The sequence below is a fragment of the Bos mutus genome, chromosome 18, assembly GCF_027580195.1.
Source record: "Bos mutus isolate GX-2022 chromosome 18, NWIPB_WYAK_1.1, whole genome shotgun sequence".
NCBI classification, from domain to species: Eukaryota; Metazoa; Chordata; class Mammalia; order Artiodactyla; family Bovidae; genus Bos; species Bos mutus.
Genome location: NC_091634.1, coordinates 43,878,245 through 43,903,169, shown reverse-complemented (window position 1 = coordinate 43,903,169; position 24,925 = coordinate 43,878,245). Strand labels below are relative to the sequence as shown.

The window sequence follows — 24,925 nt, the reverse complement described above, 5'->3', positions numbered from 1 at the left end:
TCATATAAATGATCTCCACTGGTGTTCTTCCTATTACAGCCAACTGTTTAATTAGATGCCTTTAACTTACACCCACGATGTGAAACTTTCCATCAAGACAGAACACAATTATACTTACATATTTACCAGTGATGGATTTATCATCATGAGAGAATTAAGCAATATCAAGAACACCATGAAAAGGAAATGCTCCTGGGGGAAAGTTCAAAGAAAAATAAGATCTCGGTGATGGTGGGGATGAGGGCTCAGTCAGTGGAATTCTTTGCTTCTCTCTCTTCACTCCTTCCCTAAGCTAAGTTGCTTCAGTCGTGTCCGACTCTGTGTGAGACGGCAGCCTACCAGGCTCCCCTGTCCTGATCGTATTTGCCTCAGGGCTCTTGTATGTACTAAAACACTCTCAAAGTTACACCTCCGGGTTGGGCTACACTCTTTGGCAGCTCCATTTGGAGGTCAAATAGCCTCATAATGTCCAAAATTGAATTGCTGGATCTTCCTCCTGAAGTAGTCCATCTAAAATCTTCCCTCTTAGTAACAGCAATGTCATCTTCTATGCTTCATCTAAAACCCTGGAATTCTCCATGACTTAGTTCTCTCACACCCCATTTTAGTGAGTCAAGAAATCCTACTTAGGCTGATGCCTGGAAAATACGGCACCAGCAATACCTTTATGTGGAATGCATGGATGAATGAATAGTCGAGAAAGGATTTATTCAAGCTGGTGAGAAGAGGTCTAAAGGATACAAACGGCTTGATCTGAAACCACAGTCACTGACTTGTAAAAACACTGCCACCACTACCACCATATGTATACAAACGTGAACAATTCCCTCTTTTCAGAGAACCAGGAAACTGCTTAATCTACTGGGTTACAGTCTTACACATAATGAAAGTTTACAAAATTCCACTGCCAAGAAGGAATAACCCAAGCTAAGCCCAACCCAAGCCAGAATGCCAGTAAATCAGGACGGTATCTCATTATGCTGATGCCATGCAAAGTACCCAGCATCCTAAACAAGAGCACACAGTTAGCTTCTCACAGAAACATGTGATGAGGGCTGGTGGAGTGGAACTGCCAGTCTACTGGGGCCTGATGGGTCAAACAGGCTTGGATGGGGGTCGGCCTTGGATCAAACCAGGTCCTACCTCCTATCTTGGGGAAAATGTGCGCTGGCTCTGACTCTGATTTGATCCCCCACAGCGATCGAATCTGGAACAGCTCACTGATGCACACACATGTTACAATGAAGCAGGTGGCACCCCAACATTCTGAAGCGACAAGCTCCTGAATTTTAGTAAGCGGAAGTACCAAACAGCTTCAAAAACATATTTTTGAAAAATACTGCAGATGCCAACACCAGAAAATATTAGGAAGACACATCCTTTCTTTAAAATATTTACTTTCCATTAAAGAATGATGATAACTGAGGGTCTGTTAATTGTCAATTAAAAAATTACTGAACACATTTCTTACCATTTGAATAACTCTGTAGGTCTAGCAACAGATCCCTTTTGTGCATCAGTGTTTTAGGACAATGCAGCTCTCAGAGTACCAATGAATTGATGACTCACCTGAAATCACTGGGGAGATCAGGGTCTTCCCCATAGGTTGAATAGATTAAATCAGAATCGTCCTTGCTGATATTTGCAAACGTGGAGTCATAATGTGGTGCATAAGAACTGTAGGGTCCGTAACTCAAGTATAACACTGTTGATGAAAACACAGGCAGAACCACAATACTATTCTTTAACTTGTATGTCAATCTATTTTTCTAATTATTAAAGATTATTCCCTTCTAACTTTGCTACTTCACTGACTGGCAAACAAATCCAAGGTAAATTATTTTCTCAAAAATACATACTTATAAGTCACAACTCTAGTGAATCTTTTCTCACAATGGGGAGGGGAAAAACAAGAAAGAAAACTCATTCTGAATATTAATACTGATTTTTCAGTTTCTTCTTTAAAATATCTAATTAATGTTGCAAAAATACCACAAATAGAGTTAAAGTAATGGTAATTATGCTTCTTTTCCTCAACTCCTTGAAAATGAGAAGAGAAAAAACTTTACTACCACATGGGAGCCTTACCCGGAGTTACTTTGTTCCTTTTATCTTCTTTGAACCCCTGCAAAGTATTCACTCCAGACTGAAGTCTTCCAGTTGTCATCCCCAGTCTCACAGGACAATAACCTGGTTCTAAAACGTAAGAGTGAGCATGGTGGAGATGGCTCATGTGGCAGTGACCCCATGGTGCTCTGCAGAGTGCCTGTGGACACACTGCTTCACGACATCCACCTGACTCCGGGCAGCCCTTACTATATCCATATATATATATATATATATATTTTTTTTTTTTTTTTTACCCATTTTTAACAAAAAAAATCTGAGCTGAGAAAGGCAGGAATGTAGCCAGGATCCAAATCTGGTCCTTTTCATCATACTCTGCAGTATCCTCGTATTCTTTATAATCATGTTGCACTTCACTTTAAAAAACATTTAAATGTCGGACCTTTCAGTGTTAAGATGACGGAAGTAAATCAGGAGAAAAGGTCAAGTAAAAGAAGGGGAAATCCCTGATTAAAGACAAGAATTCATAATACATTCAGGATAAATTAATCTCTACAAGAGGCAGACTTGTACTGCAGAGACGAACAGCCTTTAAAGACGAAAAGCCTGTAAACCAGGCATGAACCCCTGTAATGATGTTGGAAATCTGTGATATAAGCATAAGAACAGAGAAGGATGGTGTCAGGAGAGAATGTGGTCTCTAACAAAATCCAACAGAAAAGACTGTTTTCTTCTGAAGAGCTCTGGTTTCTGTAACAAGACCACCCTGGAATAGAGTCTACTTCCACATGTGATCAATGTGACAAAGTAGAAGCACTTGTGAGAAACTCCAAACCTCTGAACAAAATCTTCCTTCCTTGGTAAGCATCTGGTGTCTTAATTGGTACTAGTACCTCCAACCAGGAGGATGAAGCTGAGACGTGAACAGTGGTATCTTCCACCTTAAACCAGTAAACTGGCCTCCTGGGGAGGCAGCTGTTGAGTGTGAGGATCAAGTCAGTGTTGGCCGCATCTGAAAATGTCTACAGGAGCTGGAAACCCCGAAAACCAGACCAAGAGCAGAGACTAGAACCCCAGGTACAAAGAAAGGGGCAGACCTTTGTGCCTTTTAGAAAGGTTTCACCTAAATCAACTTAGCTGCATCTCTTATCACCAAATTTTCATCACTGATAAATCAGAAAGAGCAATGTTCTCAATCCTGTGGCATTTTCTATGACCCAAGACCCTAAAAAAGTCTACTATGAGAAGTTCACATAAAAGTAAAAAATGGGGCCAGAGCGAAAAGAGCAAGTTGTAGGTAGTGGTGGCAGCAGCAGTGGGGTGTGGGCAGCGGTGTCGCAGGGCCACAGCCACGGCGGGGGCGGCTTCTCCGGCCTGAGCAGCAAGGCCCGGTCTATGGACTGTACCTCTGCATCAACCTGGAATGGCTGCAGGGCCTCACAGGATTTTTTTTTTTTTTTTTTTTCAAAATAAATAAATAAATAAAAAAGTAAAAGAGTTTTGTTTTGAAATCACAGCACCAGTTCCTTTCCTTCTAAGTCAAGGAGCCTATTAATGTTCTCCTGCTTCAGCATTTCAAGAGTGCGCTGCAGTGCTAAAAGGAAACATCGACAGGCTGGCATCAAGCTCTTCTCTGCTTCAAGGTTTTTTTTTACTTGTTATTCCCCAGTCCCTTACTCACCACTTTGGGATCAACCTAAACATCTCTTAAGGAAGCAGTCTTTGACCTCCAGACACTGTTACTACTCTACTGCTCTGTTCCCCTGATGCACTGATTCATGGTGGACAGGCTACCTCTTGATTCTTTTTGTTATTCTTTCCCCACTGCACAGAATGTAAGGGAAAGGACTTGTCTGTTCCTGTTTCGTTCCCTTTTACACCTAGCTCCACCTCCAGCTCCTAAGACAGTGCCTTCCTCATTGTAAGTAATAAATATTGGAAGCTATTTCCTGGAATCTTGTCATTATTCATTTCTGTATCCCCAATTATCTCCCTCCTAATGGTAGTAGGACGTTATTTATAAACATTCTCATGCTTATCACAACATGATTCCCTTCAAGATAAATGATACATATTTCCCATTCTTACCTCAAATTTCAAAATATTCCCTCTATTTCCATTAAAATATCATTTGAAAAAATAAAAGTATGACTGATGTTCTAAAACAGTGATTCCTAACCTTTATAATCTTTCTATCAACCATGGTGAAAGATATCATGTCATTTACTATATATTATTTCACTACCATTAAGGTACTACTACATGGCATATATATTCATTTTATTCCCTAAAAAGTCTGTTAAATTTTATTATGCCATAGTCTGAAGGTTTTGAGATATTGCCCGAGTCTTTTTGAGGTATCTCAAGAAGTGCCAGTGTCTCAGGGCTAGAAATGACTGCCTAATATTTTGGGTTTGTTAATGGTGGGTATGATAGTACAGGTATTTAGATATATTTAAGTCTTTTTTCAGGTGGACCACATTTTTAAAGTCTTTATTGAATGTGTACAACACTGCTTCTGTTTTACGTTTTGGTTTTCTGGCTGCAAGGCATGTGTGATCTTAGCTCCCCACCCAGGGACTGGACCCGCACCCCCTGCATTAGAAGCAAAGGCTTAGCCACTGGACTGCCAGGGACGTCCTAGGCACTTTATGTTTTAAAGAAAACTTGATTTTGTAGTACTTAGTTTGGGATGAAATAAAGTAGGCTGGCTGTTAGTATGAAGTACAGGATACCCAGACAAATTCTTTATAGATGATGATAGTTGGGTTTATCAACATTCAGACTTGCTCCTCTAAAATGTTCACCAGGGGACTGCTCTTTGCCACATTAGCATCAAGTCCATGTGCGGTCTAATTCTGTGAACCCACCTCCTACAACAGGATCCACAGGATGGAGAAGTCCCAATGTTGTTGTTCCATCTGGTTTTCTCCTTTCAAATTCACACTGCAAAGACCCAAAGTATTCAAATGGCATGAACTGTTCTATATATGATACATATGTATGTTGCTCACCAGAAAACCTCACCTTAGTTTAGTCAAACTAATATTACACGTGGCTATCATCATACTCATATCAACTTTCACATATGTATACAGGTGCTGATGGGTTAAAGAAATAAAGGTTAGAAAATCTCAGAATTTTAAAAGAGCTGCGTGGGTGCTTAAGGCCACCAAGTTCTGTTTAAACTGTTTTAAAAAGTATACTGAAAACCAGGAAAGGGAAGTGACTTACCTAAACCCATGGATTAATTCATTTGGTTTTAGAACCAAGGTGCTAAACAACATGACTTCAAAAGACCATGTATGTTTTCTTTTCATCTTAGAAGTATGTGGTTCATTTTCCAACATTTGAACACATTAATGTCCCTTAAAAAAACCCCAAACCGTTCTAGCCAGTAACAGAGGATAATATGAATTATGTACTTTAAAAACAGGTATATTACTACTTTTTCTTCTGTGAGCGCTATCCTAAAGAGCTCTATGGCAGATATGGATTAAAAGTACACAAGCAACTTAAAAACTAAAAGTTTCAGACAACCCGAATCAGTAGGTAATGCAAAGAAAGGAAAAGCTCCATCACCTGACTATTAACAAGCCTCCTGGTCAGCTTTCCTCCAGATTCCTTAACGATGCGGTCAATCTGCTCCTGCTCTCTTTCTAAATTATTGCTTTTAAATTTATCTTCCAGCACATCTTTGTCTTTCCTGAAAACACACATTAATACTAAGTAAAAAAAAAAAAAAAAGAGGAGAAGATGAAAACATTAAAATGTAATTCTAAATATGAATACAACCAAAGTGGAGAAATGTGTGCTACTGACACCAATTAAAACTTTGTTCCCTAATGACCTGGTAAGGGGCCCCAATGACACACAAACACTAAGGCAAGCCAAGTAGTCGGTCAGTTCCCTCCCGGTGTTCAGTATTATTTGTCCTACACATTTTTCTTAGTATATTCATAAAAATGAACCATATCTCAAATATATTTTAAAAGCAGAGGGGTGCACAATTTGTTTTACAATTTGGTACACTGAAGTCCAACTTTTAAAATTTAAAATAAACATATATTACAATGTATAAATCTTAGAAATATAAGAAAAACCTGTCACAAGTTCACGTCGTGCTGTAACAGCAGAAGTCCCAACCTGCTAACTAAACCCCTCTCCCAGAGCTGACAGCGAGGTGCTGGGAGTCAGGGCAGGGAGGCAGCAGCTGAGCGGGATGGACACATTACGCAACTGAGTCAGGCCACATCAGCTGATGGCTGGAAGGACCGTGGTTCACACTGCTCCTACCAGCTGACGCTGGGTGGAAAACATGCACACATCTCAGAGACAGCCCATCTGTTTAGAAGGCAGCTTTAACTGTGCTTAGGCTTAAGTACGGGCTCGACTCCTTTGTGGAATGAGGTAATGAATATACAACTTTTTCTTAAATAGCTCCATTAATATAAACTCACTGTCAGCATGAGTCCCTCGAGACTATTTACTGGTTTTAAAACGACTTCCCTACAGAATAGACATTCAGAACTATTTTCTGAATTGTGTTTAGACAATGACAAACTGTGCTTTGTATGAGAAAAGGGGTGTCAGATCATCAAAATGGACTTTGACAAAACCCAACCAACCATGGACCCAAGGCAGGCCCCTGAATTGTATTTTCTCCCCTTACTGGCGTGGAAAAGACAGCTTAACCGTAATATTCCAAAGATTCTTTACTTTTTATTTTCCTTATTGGGGCTCTTGAAGCCCTGTGCCTCAGCGTCTCCAGCATCGTCCCTCTCTCTTGTCCAGGAACCGCTGTCCTCCCCACTCTGTGAGGTGTCTGTCCTGTCTCTCTGCTTCCGACTTTTCTGCAAGTCTGCCATGAAGTCTATGCTCTGCTTCAGGCTCTGAATTCTCTCCTAAAAATATTCAGCAGTATTCTTATTGTATATTTGCCATTCATTTGTAAAGTAACGCATTTTCCCCATAAGAGTTTACACTTATCCTGTCATTAATTAGGGAAGAAAAACAATTAAATGTAATCCTACCGAGCAGAATAGTTAGGAACCAGGACAATAAAGTCTATTCCTTAATTCAGATAATTTCCAACATAAGAGAATGCTTTGCAACTTTACTGCATCGTCAAAAAGTTCACAGGAGAGAATGTGTGAATAAAGACTAAACCTTCTTAGCAGTAGTAAATATGAAGTTTAGTAGAATAGTGTGTGAAAATTTCATATTTAATAAAACAGTTCATCTTCTGAGATTTATGAATTATTAGATATTTAAAACGAGCATGTGAATATGGGAAGATCTCTTACATTTTGGCATCCTGGGATGGTCACTGAGGACTGGCATTTTTCTGTGTGAAAACACGCCTCAAAGAGAAAAGGCTGCTAGCAGAGTTTCTTTTTAAGAACGCATAATGTTCTAACCAAAGAAGTATTGTTTCTATTCTGTGAAACATGTGAATTTTCCATTGCATCCCTTACGGTCTGTGGTTTCTGGACAAATGTTAAAGAGGCAGACTTGTTCCTAGCAACTACTCTGCCTTTTAATTCTGTGTTGTCAATAGACAAAATATGGAGTGTAGTCTCCTACATAGCAACAGTAGGGAAGACTTCTACAGAGTAACAGAAACTAGAACTGGAAAGGACCAGAGGTCATTCAGATAAGAACAATGTAGCCCAGAAATGCTAAATGACTCAACTAAGGTCTCAGAACCACTGACTAAGAGCAGGCCTCTTGGATCTCATGATGGGGCCTTTTCTCATCATACTCTGCTGTGTTAGCAGTGCAGATTGTGACAGCCTCAGGAAATGGACCCTGCTAATTCTACTGCACTATAGTTTTTAATTATATTAAAACATATATGATATATATATAAATACATATATAACATACAAATGCTGCTGCAGAGAGAGAGTGCACTTCCCTCATAGCTCAGTCAGTAAAGAAGCTGCCTGCAGTGCAGGAGACCTGGGTTTGATTTCTGGGTGGGGAAGATCCCCTGGAGAAGAAAATGGCAACCCACTCCAGTATTCTTGCCTGCAGAATCCCATAGACAGAGGAGCCTGTCAGGTTACAGTCCATGGGGTTGCAAGAGTCAGTCACAACTTAGTGACTAAACCACCATAATTTTTAAAATAATGTCAAAACTATTTAAGTAATAAATTTTATTGTAGACAAAGACATGGGTAAAGGAGAAAATAAGAACCTTGTTAATTTATTATCTAGAAAGGAAAAGTGTTAACAGATTTAACATTGTAGTATTTTTCTAAGCATTACACATATTAGCAAATCAGAATTATACTGAATAAGCAAATTTTCTTTCAGTTAATAAACTATATCTCCCCTCTGTTTCATTAAATATTCTCTAAAATATTTTAAGTAACTGTATAGTATTTTATCCCCTGTGTGTCCCATGGTTTAATTAATGACCCCCTACTGAACATTTAACTTATTTTCAAGTTTCTGCTATTAAAAATAAAAATCTCTAGGAATCCCTATCTCTTTAGAATAAATCAGAGGAGTAAAACAGCTTTCCTGGTGGCTCAGTGGTAAACAATCTGCTACAAGGCAAGAGACCAGGGTTCAATCCCTGGGTTGGGAAAATCCCCTGGAGAAGGGAATGGCAACCCACTCCACTATTCTTGCCTGGAGAATCCTACGGACAGATAAGCCAGATAGGCTACAGTCCATGGGGTCGCAAAGAGTTGGCCATGACTGAGTGACCAACACGTGAGTAAAAATACTAGGTCAAAGGGAATGAATATTTTTTCAGGCTTTTGATGTTTACTGTTAAACTGCTTCCCAGAAAAGTTTTAACAATTTTTAGTGTTTGAACATTCCACCAGTGTTTGACATTTTCTCTGACTCCCTGGCAAAATGATTAGTACCATTAAAAAAAAAAAATACTGGACTTTTCCTGGCAGTCTAGTGGTTAAGACCTGGAACTTCTACCGTAGGTGGCTCAGGTTCAATCCCTGGAACTTAGGGGTGTGATCAAAAAAAAAACAACAACCGATTTTTAAAAACAGGTCTTATTTTAATATGTACTTAAAAATATTAGTTTGATTATTTCTATATGCATTTAGTGGCCATTTGTGTTTCCTCTTGTGTATGTCACTTAAGTCATTTTTTACTCATCTACTTCTAGTACCTGAAACAGAGGCTGGCATATAGAAGGTACTCAATATATGTTGGTTAAATGAATGGGCTTGGATCACAAAGTTCTCAGTAACCTTTTAACTTCCATTCTAGAATTTTATAAAGCAGAACCTACATTAGGAATATTTTCAAACTTAGAAAAAACAATGCATCAAATTAAAATAATTCAATTAAAGGAATTTTCTAAATTTCAACACAAGTCATGGAAAAAAGTTGAGTTTAATTAATTTTACTTTAAAAGCTGAATGTTGAAGCTGAAACTCCAATACTTTGGCCACCTGATGCGAAGAGCTGACTCATTTGAAGAGACCCTGATGCTGGGAGGGACTGGGGGCAGGAGAAGAAGGGGACGACAGAGGATGAGATGGTTGGATGGCATCACCGACTCGATGGACATGGGTTTGGGTGAACTCTGGGAGTTGGTGATGGACAGGGAGGCCTGGTGTGCTGTGGTTCATGGGGTCGCAAAGAGTTGGACATGACTGAGGGACTGAACTGAACTGAACTTTAAAAGCAATGTCTTTCTTTTTCGGTAACCCAAAAGTCTCCAAATCAGCATACTGTTTATCAATTCTCCATTTTACAAATGACTAAAGGGTTGATTCTTTGCCATGTATTATTAATGGCTAACACCTATTGTGTTAGCCTAAACCTGTACATGTTCTACCTACACCTATACTGTGTTATACCTATACGTTTGATTCCTGGGTTGGGAAAATCGCCTGGAGAAGGGGCTAACAGTGTACCTATAACCTATCAGTACAGGTATCGAACCTGTACCTACTGAGCTGTCACTCATAGGGTATAATTCTGTGAGGTAAGTACTACTGTTACACCATTTTATATGATGGTAAAACGGTTGAGAAAGGTCACATGGCCTGCCTAAGGTCACACAAGTGTCTCAACAGCACAGCCAGGACTTGAAATCTGATTAGTCTGACCCAAGGTCACTATAAATATAATACAGCATTTAGTATTTATTTAGGAGGTCAAAACAGTTATTCTTCATATGTCCACTCTTTATAAAAATAACACATCTACTAACAGTCACAATTTGTGTATAACTGAAAAAAATGATGAATGACTGCTCTACAACTTTTACACTGAATTAAAAACCAGTTATTTTTCAAAAGACACCATTCATGGAAGGGTGTGCTCGGCTCTCTTGGGAGATGTGCTGTTAAAAAGAGTAACTCAGAAGGTCTAAATTTAAACATTTAAAAATCACTGTTGTAAGAATCTCTCCCATCTAGGGTGGACAGAATAGTCAACAGGAAGCTATAACACAGGATGGGTAGGGCTCCTCAACAGGAAGAGATCTGAAGGAAAGGAAGACAACAGAGAGAGAAAGGGGAAAGTGGACAGAGGTTTTTTTTTGTGCTTCCAGACACCCCACCCTCAATAAAATGCAAGAGCTTCTGGAATCATTTGCATCTTGTATTAACTGTATTATTTAAAGATGAGAAAACAGTGGTAAATCAAAGTTGAAAAATTTACTGGATATATTATGTTTGCAAATCAAACCTTATTCTAAAAATTAAATGTGCAGATTCTGGAGAAAACACGGCATTTTTGGGGTGTACCTTTACTTCAAATACAAAAATAAATATCTGCAGGTTAAAATAATTTGAATATGGCTTGGTCTTGGATTCTGAGTATTTCTGCAAAGGATGGGATAAACACTTTATATTCCCCTTTCCTCTGCATATTTTGCCAAAGATGGGTAACTGGCTTACATTACAGCTTCCCAAGTCTTTAGGAAAGAGTGGAAATTGATGTTGTCTAAATATTAGGAGCGCAAGAATGATCATCAATCTAAATGTTTTTCTTTCCTCAGTTAAGTGGATCCAAGAAACTTTCAGAGCCAAGCACACAGACACCAAGACATCTGCACCTCAAGGCAATTCTTTAAGCGTAAAACTGTGACACAGATCAGATCAGATCAGATCAGTCGCTCAGTTGTGTCCGACTCTTTGCGACCCCACGAATCGCAGCACGCCAGGCCTCCCTGTTCATCACCAACTCCCGGAGTTCACTCGGACTCAAGTCCATTGAGTCAGTGATGCCATCCAGCCATCTCATCCTCTGTCGTCCCCTTCTCTTGCCCCCAATCCCTCCCAGCATCAGAGTCTTTTCCAATGAGTCAACTCTTTGCATGAGGTGGCCAAAGTACTGGAGTTTCAGCTTTAGCATCATTCCTTCCAAAGAAATCCCAGGGCTCATCTCCTTCAGAATGGACTGGTTGGATCTCCTTGCAGTCCATGGGACTCTCAAGAGTCTTCTCCAACACCACAGTTCAAAAGCATCAATTCTTCAGTGCTCAGCCTTCTTCACAGTCCAACTCTCACATCCATACATGACCACAGGAAAAACCATAGCCTTGACTAGACGGACCTTTGTTGGCAAAGTAATGTCTCTGCTTTTGAATATGCTATCTAGGTTGGTCATAACTTTCCTTCCAAGGAGTAAGTGTCTTTTAATTTCATGGCTGCAGTCACCATCTACAGTGATTTTGGAGCCCAGAAAAATGAAGTCTGCCACTGTTTCCCCATCTATTTCCCATGAAGTGATGGGACCAGATGCCATGATCTTCGTTTTCTGAATGTTGAGCTTTAAGCCAACTTTTTCACTCTCCACTTTCACTTTCATCAAGAGGCTTTTGAGTTCCTCTTCACTTTCTGCCATAAGGGTGGTGTCATCGGCATATCTGAGGTTATTGATATTTCTCCCAGCAATCTTGATTCCAGCTTGTGTTTCTTCCAGTCCAGAGTTTCTCATGATGTACTCTGCATATAAGTTAAATAAACAGGATGACAATATACAGCCTTGACGTACTCCTTTTCCTATTTGGAACCAGTCTGTTGTTCCATGTCCAGTTCTAATTGTTGCTTCCTGACCTGCATACAGATTTCTCAAGAGGCAGGTCAGGTGGTCTGGTATTCCCATCTCTTTCACAATTTTCCACAGTTTATTGTGATCCACACAGTCAAAGGCTTTGGCATAGTCAATAAAGCAGAAATAGATGTTTTTCTGGAACTCTCTTGCTTTTTCCATGATCCAGCAGATGTTGGCAATTTGATCTCTGGTTCCTCTGCCTTCTCTAAAACCAGCTTGAACATCTGGAAGTTCATGGTTCACGTATCGCTGAAGCCTGGCTTGGAGAATTTTGAGCATTACTTTACTAGTGTGTGAGATGACTGCAATTGTGACACAGATGACCACCACAAAAACTGGAAAACCACGTGCACCTGCGCACGACTTGTTCCTACTATCCTCCAACTCCCCTCAATTTCAGCCTGAGCTCTTGATTCTGATTTCTTTCTCTTCCTCATACCCATTTCTTTTTCTTTTTTGCAAAATCATTCTATCTTGTTCTTCTTGGTATACTCCCTACTCTGGCTCTTATCTAAAATCAGCATATTAATGCTAGCAATTATCTTGGAGACCTTCTTCTCTACAGATAAGAACACAGAGGCCCAAGGTCCACAAGTTAGTGGAAAAGAGGTAAAACTGGAACCCAGTCTTCTGACTTCCTGCCAAGATACGGTTTGTCTTAGTTAATTTTCCATCTATTCAGAGCTGTGAGAAAAACCTCACAAGACGTGATTCATCTGGTGAGTTCTCTTCCTCTTCCAGTAGATGCAAGTGATCACTCAATTTCATCAGCCACGGCTCTGCAATGAGACTCCTGTCACTCTTTGCCACTATCTACGGCATCTTTGTTTTGAATACGTTATTGTGTAAGCTTCCTCATGAAGCTTGATGATGATAATGATGTGTCCTCTACATACATTTCTCCCACTTCACACACCTTACTATGTATCGCTTCTTGTTCTTGGGAGAATCTGCTCCTGTGGGGAGAATCTGCTCCTGTGGGGAGGTGGCTTTCAGACAATTAGAGGAGTGATTCCTCATTTGTCTATTTCCTTTCTTTCTACCTGAAGGAGATCCTGTGCTTCACCAGAACATTAGCTTCCACCCCTGCAAAGGGAAATAAGGTACTATCCTTCCAAAAGATTTCATAACTCATGTAATCTATCCTGTCCTGGAATTCAAGATGATATCTGTTTCACAGTCAATATAAGTCTATCTGATGAATACCAACTCAACAGCTTCCAAATAAATAATTACAAGTGAATGCCAATATTTATTTGTATCAATTCCAAATGAGAATCTTCCTGCTGTAATTTTCTTCTCTATGTTAAAGTTTTTTTTCATTTAATATTTCCTACTTTAATATAACCTGTCTATAAAATAAAACCTGAACTGTATTGGATCTGTATCACTATGACCAAAATCAAAGGAATATAAATTTTATAATAATTATTATTTATGACAAAGAATTTCCTTTACCTGGCTAAGAATTTTCATCCCTGAGTGCAACAGCTTTTTCGCAGCTTTATAATAAATCGTCTCTGGTTTGTTGTAAATCATAGCGTTAGTACACATTAGTTTGAAGTTATCCTGCAGAGAAAATATTAGGGAGGAATGCATTAAGACAAAACAAAGTACCCTCCTGTCCTGGTCTAAAATTATGCAGGTCCTCAAAAAACTCAAAACAACAACCATCAAACAAACAAAAACAAACCAGTAAAAAAACACCATCTTTCTGTTTACTAAACAACATTAATAGCAATTTATTAAGTTTTAAAACTAACAAAACAAATACTGCTAAATTAATTTAAACATCCTACTACATTCCTTTACAAATTCTTAAACATTCTACAGTAACTGCATAAACTTTAGATTCGGGGATAAAATTTTAAAATGGGTTTCTTCAGTATAATATTATTGCACACAAAGAAAATTAGAAAATACTTCTATCTTACATTTAATAATTACTGAGTATTTCATTTAATTAAAAAAATCCTTAGTTTAAAAACAAACATCTTAATTATCCATTGATGAATTAAATATTTTATTTTGGATCTTGACTGAAAACTGGGACAATTGTAAATTATCTTAACAATATTTCCTACCAGAGTCAAAATAACTGAGCAAATGGCAAAACATTTACACTAATATTCTTTTAAGTGTTTGGATACTATTATAATTTGCAGAATGTTGCAAAGTCATGCCAACCTGAAATAAACCATACAACTTCAAAGACTTATAACATGTAACCAGAGTAGGCAAACTATCAAAACTGTACTTTTGGTTTAAATTTCAAAGTATGCACATGTGCTAGGGAACTCAATTCCACTGCATATTTTCATGGTTAAGTAATTTTTACATTGTATAAATGTGAGAGTGATTATGCCAAGGCCTTACTAAACAAAAATGATAAAAACTCAACAAAAAAGAACCTGACCCTCAATCTCCTCTGAATTTAAAACATTTAAGGCCCGCTATTTAATAACTAGTGATGACAGCTTAGAACATTTAATGTAATGAAAACAGGTAGACTGAATATTATTTAAAAGTACATGAGAAGACTGAGTCAAGTGTCACAATAAATTTGGTATTAAATTTAAAGCAGACGAAGTATATGTGGATCCTCAGTTCTTGGCCAAGTCTCTAATCAGTTAGGATTTTGTTAGGTCTTCATCTCTAGGAATCTGAGGAAAGCTATGGATCCACTCCTCAAGCACACACATGTAATACAAAGGTGAACACAAAATTTCCCTGTATGTAATTTTATAAAATTCTTGATCCCTCTAAAGGCTCATCCATGGCTACCCAAAGGACCCCAGGTTCAGAACCTTTGGTATAGATATTCTGAAAAGCTTCCATTCCATTAAAATTATTAAATATATATTTGGGGAAGGAGAGGCAAATGAGGGGAGACAAACTAGATGACTACCACACTAAATGACCACTGGTCCTATACCTGGAAAAAGTACTGGATCATTCTACAGATTACAGGTCTGACCCATTACTTCATGAATCTTTTAAAAATTACGTATTTCTTTAGTACCATTTTTGGCTGTGCTGGATCCTTGTTGCTGCATGGGCTTTCCTCCAGGTGCGGAGAGCATGGGCTACCCTCTAGTTGTGAAACGTGGACCTCCCAGTGTTGTGGCTTCTCCTTACAGAGCACAGGCTCAACAGTTATGGTGCACAGGCTCAGATGCTCTGTGCCATGTGGGATCTTCCTGGGTCAGGGATTGAACCTGCATCTCCTATCTGATCCCTGGGTTGGGAAGATCCTCTGGAAAAGGGAAAGGCTACCCACTCCAGTAGTCTGGCCTGCAGAACTGCATGGACTGTATAGTCCATGGAGTCGCAAAGAGTCAGACACGACTGAGTGACTTTCACTTTCACTCTTCCACTGGCAGGCAGGTTCTTTACCACTGAAGCTCCAGGAAGCCCTATTAGTCCATGAATCTTAACTGTCATGTGCTAGGTTGGAGAAGGCAATGGCACCCACTCCAGTACTCTTGCCTGGAAAATCCATGGACGGAGGAGCCTGGTGGGCTGCAGTCCATGGGGTCGCTAAGAGTCAGACACGACTGAGCGACTTCGATTTCACTTTTCTCTTTCATGCATTGGAGAAGGAAATGGCAACCCACTCCAGTGTTCTTGCCTGGAGAATCCCAGGACAGAGGAGCCTGGTGGGCTGCCGTCTACAGAGTCAGACACGACTGAAGTGACTTAGCAGACTTTACTGGATTTTTGTGTAATGGCAATTGTTCTTTCATAAAGTTGAATGACCTTTCTGTATACTTCCAAGTATTTAAAAAAAAAAAAAAACCAACCTCAAACAGTTTTATGAGCTGGATAAGCTAATTAAACTTTACATGGGGCTATTGAATTTTCCTGAGAAAAAAATATAGCTCTACAGAAAACTCCAAAGTTAAAAATACTTGTTCATTTTAATTATGATAAATCTTGACCATCTGCTCAAAAACACTCAGTGGGCATACTTCTACTCTCTCTTGTCATCGTAAGGGAAAGATCAAAGGAAAGTTATTCACAGAAAGGAAAAAAAACTGAAAAATTTTCCATTAAGCAATAATAAGATCAGAAACATGCTGAAATAAACAGTTTTAGCTTAATTTTCACCAGATGAAAAGTTGAGAAAAATTTCTGTTTCTCTGAGTACAAGAGAATATAATTCAGGTTTTTCAGAGTGAAATATACAGTCAAACTGATAGTAAAGACAGAACTAAATGCTAGTATTATTCATAAAATTCAGCTAATCAACGTGCATGGAAAAAAAAAAAGAGACCAAGTAAAGATAACATTTACTGTCTTATTTTCCTTCTATAAATGATTAGGGTCTAGTCCGTGGGTCAGATGAAAACACTACAATATTCATTCAGAAAAAAAAAACAAAGGTAGAGTAGACACACTGTTTAAACACTTTAGTTTGTGGTGGTTTGGTACAGAGCAAATTAAAACAGAAAACACACGGCTCCTTTTCTTAGGATGATTAAAATGAAAAGCTTAACTCTGAAACCAGCATCTGCTGCTGCTGCTGCTGCGTCACTTCAGTCGTGTCCGACTCTGTGTGACCCCATAGACGGCAGCCCACCAGGCTCCCCCGTCCCTGGGATTCTCCAGGCAAGAACACTGGAGTGCATTGCCATTTAAAGACAGAAAAACGTCAACTATAACACTAGGCATGTGTATCATCTTCATGGCTTGTAGGTTCTTTACTTGTAAGTTTAAAATTTCTTATTGCTGAATGTTGAAGAAAATATGCTAAAAAAAATATAGCCAAAGTGAATTCAGGGAGCAACTCACTTTCATCAAACTAGAAAATGTAATTAAACTTCTGCTTGGTATTTCTCGACAAGCCAATATATTCTCTATTTTACATGTCCAGAAACAGAAAAAGAGACTACTCTAAATCAAATTCCATTAAAATACTGACTTTGTTCAATATTTTGTAAAAATCTATAATGGAAAATAATCAAGAAAAAAATATATAGCCAAATCACTTTGTGGTACACCTGAAACCAATACAACATTGTAAATCAACTATACTTCAATTAAAAAACTATCAATTTTACCTGTATTCATCTGAAATTTAAAATCAAACATTTTCATTTTAAAGGATGAGAAAATATTTCATAGAACACATGAATTTCAAAATTTTACCAAAACCCACAAAATAATAAAGACAGCAGATGACTTATTTTGTCTGGTTTTCTATCACCAAGCTCAAACATGTTTTCTAAGACAAAAAAAATACAGATTTTTGGATATTAAAATAAACTTGAGAATGATTCTGAATACCAGACATGCAGATTTCTACAAAGACTTCGAATACCCAGGATCCAAAAGTTTGGCTCTTAATTGAATAGATACTGTAGCATAGCTCAGTCTATTCTCCAATACAACATAAATAACAAGTTACCTTCAGTTCTTCTATGGACTGGTAATCATTGTTCTTGATCTTTTCTTTCATGGTACTAAAATCCATTGGGTGTTTAATGATCATGGAGTAGCCGGGGGCAATAAAATCAGTCACAGGAAATGAAAAGAAAGCACTTGGGTCTTTTCTGTGAAGACAGGAAAAAAGCAATTTTATTTCTACTACAAACAAAATTACTGGTCAAGGAGTATTAAGTCAGAGGAAATCCTTCAGATGTAGAATTTGTAGCAGGCTAATATGTTTTTCACTAAAAACTGAAGTAATGATTTTAAAGACTAATAACTATTTAATAAGGTTCAGATGCTTTACATATAAATTGTACCCTTAAGACAGAATCTTTTAAAATATGCAGCTTAATTAATTTGCAACATCTCCAACACAGGGAAAGATGAAACAAAATAAGAAATCTAGACTAACTAAAAAATGTCTTGTACTCTGGGAGATTAATACTATGTATTTTTTATTAACCATAGAGAAAAAGCAGAAATAGTAACTAAAATACACATCTGCAGTCTTCCACACTGGTTTCTAGCTAGGCTTGGACTCTTGGTGGGTCACAGAGCTGTTGCATACTCATGAGTACAGCTGGCCCTCTGTATCTGTGAGCTTCCCAAACGTGGATATGAGAGCTGACTGTTCACTGGACTGCTGCCATTTTATGTAAGGGACTTGAGCATCCTTGGATTCTGGTACCCACGGGGGCTCCTGGAATCAATCCCCTGTGGATACCAAAGGACAACCATATACATTTTCTTAAATTAATGGGTATAACTTCTATCGTGTGTGTAGGGGACTGCTCAAAAAACGGACATTAAAAAGGTTATCATAATACCTCCAAACTTGAGACCCAGTGCTTTCTATCATAGGTTCTTTTTTTTTTTTTAAACTTTACAATATTGTATTAGTTTTGCCAAATGTCGAAATGAATCCGCCACAGGTATACCTGTGTTCCCCATCCTGAACCCTCCTCCCTCCTCCCTCCCCACACCCTCCCTCTGGGTCGTCCCAGTACACCAGCCCCAAGCATCCAGTACCGTGCATCGAACCTGGACTGGCGACTCGCCTCATACATGATACTACACATGTTTCAATGCCATTCTCCCAAATCTCCCTACCCTCTCCCTCTCCCAGAGTCCATAAGACTGATCTATACAGCAGTGTCTCTTTTGCTGTCTCGTACACAGGGTTATTGTTACCATCTCTCTAAATTCCATATATATGCATTAGTATACTGTACTGGTGTTTTTCTTTCTGGCTTACTTTACTCTGTATAATAGGTTCCAGTTTCATCCATCTCATTAGAACTGATTCAGAGGGTGTGGAGAAAAGGGAACTCTCTTACACTGTTGGTGGGAATGCAAACTAGTACAGCCACTATGGAGAACAGTGTGGAGATTCCTTAAAAAACTGGAAATAGAACTGCCTTATGATCCAGCAATCCCACTGCTGGGCATACACACTGAGGAAACCAGAAGGGAAAGAGACACGTGTACCCCAGTGTTCATCACAGCACTGTTTATAATAGCCAGGACATGGAAGCAACCTAGATGCCCATCAGCAGATGAATGGATAAGAAAGCTGTGGTACATATACACAATGGAGTATTATCATAGGTTCTTAACTCTGGCTGTGCATGAGAATCATGAGAGGAGCTTTAAAAAGAATTCCAGTGCGGTGGGAGGCTAACCCTAGACTCACTACACGCGAATCTCTTGGGGGAGGAAGAGTGGTCCAGGCACTGATTTTTCTAGGCTTGAATTTTGGTACTTACAAACTTACAGGACAGACAGAGTTGAAAACCACTGCTCTATATGATTAGTTCATTAGACTGTTATTTTCCTCTGGAAATTTGGCATATCAAAGCTTTCTTACTCCAAATAACCACAGCATTAAAAATGCTTAAAAAGCCATAATAATGGCAGCAATTTAAAAAATAAATTTACCACATGCCAGGCACAGTGGTAGGGAATTGATGTATTTTTATATCTAATGCTCACAAAGGGAGAAGGCAATGTCACCCCACTCCAGTACTCTTGCCTGGAAAATCCCATGGACGGAGGAGCCTGGTGGGCTGCAGTCCATGGGGTCGCTGAGTCGGACACGAATGAACGACTGCACTTTCACTTTTTACTTTCATGCACTGGAGAAGGAAATGGCAGCCCACTCCAGTGTTCTTGCCTGGAGAATCCCAGGGATGGGGGAGCCTGGTGGGCTGCCGTCTATGGGTTTGCACATAATCGGACACGACTGAAGTGACTTAGCAGCAGCAGTAGCAATGCTCACAAAAGCCATCAAGGAGCTGGTATTCTTACTTAAGAGATGAGGATACTGAGGCTCAGAGGTCATATTATTTGTTTTAGGTCATAAATCTCATAAAATACAGAGTTAGAATCTGAACTCAGGTGTGTGTGTATCTGTCTTGGTTCTTCCCAGCAGGACACCTAGCTGTAAGAGTAAAAAATATTGAGAATAAGCAAAAAGTTCCACTTTGGAACTTACAGATCCAAATGCATACTGTCCATAGAAGTTACTTGAATAACACCACAAAGCATCTCTGGTGGACCTCTTCAGAGAAAATTATCTAGACTTCCTAAAAGTAGTCATTTTAATACAGAGTCTGACTTGGTTTGACCAAAGATGCTATTACTAAACCTGGTCAATTACATTCTTTTCCAGTATTTGCGCTGAGCCTCAAGGATCAAGAATCACTACAGCTATTCAAAAAAAATATGGCTCTAAAGTTCTAATTTCCATAATGTTCTGAGCAATGTGAACATTCTCAGACTGAGAGAGACTCTGATAAGTAGATTTCTCTTACGGAGACACCATTAACTTATATTCTGGTCTTATGTCGCAAGAAACAAAATTAAAAGGTAGCCGAACACTTTATAGTCAAAAATTCTAATTGAGTTGGAATGCTCAATACTTAACCTGTTCACTCCTTTGGGACAAGCAATGAATGATTTATTCAAGTGTAAAGACTTGAGATGTAAATTTCTCAACTGTTCTTTAACACCAAAAAGGAAGAGAGGTCACTGATTTCTGATTTTCACTGAATAGGTGTTGAATACAGATAGCTTTATTTTAAAAAATATTTATGATAAGTTCTGGGGTTGACATATAAGTCCAACACAGTCAGAAGAAATCTCACGATATGAATGGATGCCCTATATCCATGAATCCTCTGCTAATAATGTAGATGTCTTTGGGCTAAAACTTTAAATTCTGAGTGAACTGAGGTATCAAAATATTTTAACAAGGATCAAGTTATTTTTTTCTCTTTTAAGAACTTCACATTGGTTTTATCAAGATACTATAATTTTTAGAACAAATTTCTGCATTTAAGAGAGGGTACAAATCTTATTTATGGTATTTTGTTTCTTCTCCCAAACTTGGTAATTACTGAACACTCACAGCAGTGATAAGCAGCACAGACATATACAAAGTGTTTTGATCTATTAGCAAATGGAAATACCTGTATTGTTTAATCCTGGTTTAAAGCTGTAACATCAGAAGTTACTTTAGATTAAGGAAAAATCTGCCATTAAGAGGATTATGTAACACTCTTCAAGCTGCCAGTTAAAACAACCCAAATGAGAACATCTAAAAGTCAGCCTCTTGGAGTACTTCTATTGCCAGGCAAAATATTTATCATCCACTTTAAAATCAAGTACGTTTGGATACAGGCCACAAGATGTGACTTGAAATAATAATGAAAAGAAGTGGTTTGGATCCTCTATTTCCCATTTCAATTTCCAGGTTACAAAAATGCTAGAAAAAAACCTCACCTCTGCAGTTGTCGCATCAGTTGATTCAAAGCTTCTTGAAGAGGTGTCTGTTCTACTTCTAAAGCAAAGAAAAAAGAGCGTTTTAAGAGAGAAGATCTAGACAGTATTGTTTAGCTTATTTTCTATACATGACTTATCTCATATCCATCATTAAATTATCTCATACAGAAATTCCATTTATTTTTCAAATATGCTGAAGTGAGAACAAGAAGTTTGAAACAGAAATTAACTTAAAGTTCTTAAGCAGTAATATAAGAAAATGTAAACAAATTTTAATTTAACAGCTTTTAAACTTTTAACTTTCCCTGGCTAACATCCTTAAAATAATTTCAGCTTCCTCATTCAGGACAGTTAATTCAGAGTTATTCCAACCTTCTTGTTTGGCTAAAGAGCTTGCGAGAGGCTTCTCAGGAGGCAAGTCTAATCGTACAGGGGCCTGACACTGTAGGTCTTTTTCTGCCTCAATATCCACATGGTCACGATCTCGTTTTCTTTTATCCTCCTAAATGGAACAAAAGGAGATAATTTACAAATATTTCAGAATTGATTCCTTTAAAATAAATCATTTAATTTCAGTGGAAAAAAATAAGATGCCACTGAAGATTATTAATAATGAAATTTTACTGCCATCTACTGGGAAATAAGAGAACACCATGTTCATAAATGGGGGAAAGTGCTTCTATATGCTAGAATTAAATAATCAGAAAAATAATACTATTCATAAAAGCAAAATAACACACCAGGAGTAAATCTAATAAAAGATGACCAATTACCTTTTAGGAAAAATTACGAAACATTATTGAAAGGCCATTGTGAAAGACCTGAATAAAGGAGATATACCATGTTCATGAACTGAAAGATAGTCAGTTCGCTCCAAAGTAATCTATAAATAAAATGCAAAGTCTATCAAAACTGTAAGACAGGATTTTCCATGAAATTTGACAAGCCAGTCATAATTTATCTTGAAGAGTGAATTATCAGAACAGTTTTGAAAAAGGTCACAATAAAACGTGTGCTATCAGTTTGTATAAAGTGACAAGACAATGTAGGTCTGACACAGGGACAAACAAATCTATGAAACAGAGACCAGAGACAGACCTGTGCACACAGACAAGTCCTGACAGATCGGAGCGGCGTGATAAATCAACTACAAACGGGCAGTGCTGGGACAACTGGTTATCTCGATGAGATTAGAGCTCTACCTTATACCCCATGCAAAAATAAATTGTAGATACATTAAAGACTTAATTTTAAAACTTGACATAAAGTAAAAGAATCTTTATGACTTAAGAATAGGGAAAGATTTTATCTATAAAACTAAAAGACTAGCTACTGACTGAGAAACACAAATAAATCAAAATATTAGCAAAGATTACATAAAGAGCATCTACAAATTCATGTAAAAAGGCAAATAACCCAACAGAAAATGGGTAAAGGAAATTACAGGTAAGCCCCAGAAAAAACACCTAGAAATGTTAAGAAACATGAAAACTAGCTTCAAGACCCCTGGAACTCTGGGAATTATGAATTTAAAAACTGGAAGGTACTTCACATCTCTATGAGTGGTAAAAATTAAAATGTCAGAAAATTTCAAGTTTTGAAAAAAATGTGGAGAAATAGGGCTCTCATACCTTGCAGTGCATTTGTGTGTGCTAAATCGCTTTAGTTGTATCCGACTCTGTGTAACCCCATGGCCTGCAGCCCACCAGGCTCCTCTGTCCATGGGGATTTCCTAGGCAGTAATACTGGAGTGGGTTGCCATTTCCTTCTCCAGGGGATCTTCCCAAAGCTGGGACTGAACCTGCGTCTCCTGCACTGGCAGGTGGATTTTTTTACCAACGACCCACCAGGGAAAACCTACAACAACCTTTTACCCTACTTCTCAGTTATTCTACTCCTGGGCAGGTACCCTGGAGAAACTTCCTTTCACAACTGTATATGAAGACATGCACAAGAATATTTACTTCAGCACTCTGAAATAGTAAAAAATTAGGAACAACTTACTAAAAGGAAAATGCTACTAAAAGGAAATACATTAATAAATTATGGCATATTTACACAGCAGGTAAAATTAATAGGCTAAAGTTACACTGTATCAGCATGTATTATGTTTAGAAACAATTTCTAGAGGAAAAAGTTGAGAATTGTTACAAGATCAGCTATGTAAGTTTTGAAAATATTCAAAGTGTACTTTACAAATATACACAGAAGTAGTAAAAATATAAAACAAGTTTACACGATACACACCAAATTCATGGTTCTCTCTAGGGAATGAGAAAGAGGAATGGATTCTGGGAGGATACACAAAAAGCTTCATTGGTGTCTGTACTCTGATATCTTTAAAAAAACATAAAACCAAGCAAAAAGCAAAATGTTATGTTTTGCTAAAGCTGAATGGTTGGCATCCAGGTAATAGTTTAAAAAAAAATCCTGTTTTTTGCATCTTAAAAATTAAATTTTAGAGTAAAATTGCCCCAAACCATCTATTTTACACTCCTGAGAATCAAGATTCTCAATAGGATCTTATTTTCTTGGTCTACGTCCTAATTCCTTATTCTAGGATGCAGAGTGGTGGTTCTCAAAGTATGGTTCCCAGACTAGCAACATCAGCATTATCTGGGAAATTACTAGAAATGCAAATTCTGAAGGTCTCATGAAGGTTCTCAAGCATCAGCGTGCATCAGAATCATTTGAAAGTCTTGTTAGAACACTAGTGATTGGGTCCTGTCCCCAGAATTACTGATCCAGTAGGTCTAGTGGAGAGTCTGTGAATCTGCATTACTAACAAGTTTCTAGGCTATGTGGGTGTTGCCCATGCAGGGATCACACTTGGAGCACCAGTGATACAGAGCTCCACGTTCTATAGTCCAAAGCATCTAATACAGAAAATATCTGGCTGAAGCGCCAGAGAACAATGTTATAAATTGTACTTACTGGGGACTTGAGGTCAGTTTCCATTAAGTTGACTGGTGTCTTTTTTTATGGCCCTATGACATATTCTGGAGCAGTAATTTTTGACTCAGGGAAGTTTTGTATATTTTCTCCAGAAAAACTGGCATTAATCTTTTGTAGATTGGCAGGTTTTGAACATCTGTTCAATGGAAAAAGACCTCAGAGACAAGATCTCTTCCTGTTAAATGTAAACAGTGGATAAAGGACAGCTTGAAAGGCAATTAAGCACTCTCCTAGGTAGAAAGAACTAAGGCCATAGTGCAAAAAGTCTAGAGTAGGGATTGGCAAACTTTTTTGGTGAACAGCCAGGTAACATAAAATTTAGGCTCTGTGGTCCATAATGTCAGTGACAACTATTAATATTAACCTTTGCCAGTACAGCAAGAAAGCAGCCACAGACAACATAATGGGTGTGGCTGTGCTCTAATAAAACTTTATGTACAAAATCAAGTGGTGTTGGCTCTAGTTTGCTGACACATGGTCTAGAGGCTCAAGTTCTTGCTCTAGCTTCATCTTTAACACACTCTGACCTTCTTAGGCACTCATTGACTTTCACTAGGCCTCTTTATCAGCTGCAAGATAGAGATTCAACTGTTGATTTTTATTTATCTTATAGAGTTTATGAGATGGTGAAATGACC

At 38.2% G+C, this 24,925-nt stretch overlaps 1 protein-coding gene across 2 annotated transcripts in view; it reads right to left on the bottom strand.

Annotated features, from left to right (window-relative positions):
* Nucleotides 1–24,925, bottom strand: part of BRD7 (bromodomain containing 7) — a 45,060-nt gene that overhangs the window by 5,037 nt on the left and 15,098 nt on the right. For both annotated transcript variants that reach the window (XM_005902638.3, XM_005902639.3), the window contains exons 3-11: nt 21,706–21,835; nt 21,334–21,391; nt 17,528–17,672; nt 13,576–13,686; nt 6,787–6,971; nt 5,650–5,773; nt 4,938–5,013; nt 2,089–2,196; nt 1,570–1,705 (exon numbers count right to left, since the gene is read on the bottom strand). In XM_005902638.3, the coding sequence (XP_005902700.1) occupies nt 1,570–1,705; nt 2,089–2,196; nt 4,938–5,013; nt 5,650–5,773; nt 6,787–6,971; nt 13,576–13,686; nt 17,528–17,672; nt 21,334–21,391; nt 21,706–21,835 (1,073 nt within the window). The remainder of the gene's footprint in view (nt 1–1,569; nt 1,706–2,088; nt 2,197–4,937; nt 5,014–5,649; nt 5,774–6,786; nt 6,972–13,575; nt 13,687–17,527; nt 17,673–21,333; nt 21,392–21,705; nt 21,836–24,925) is intronic.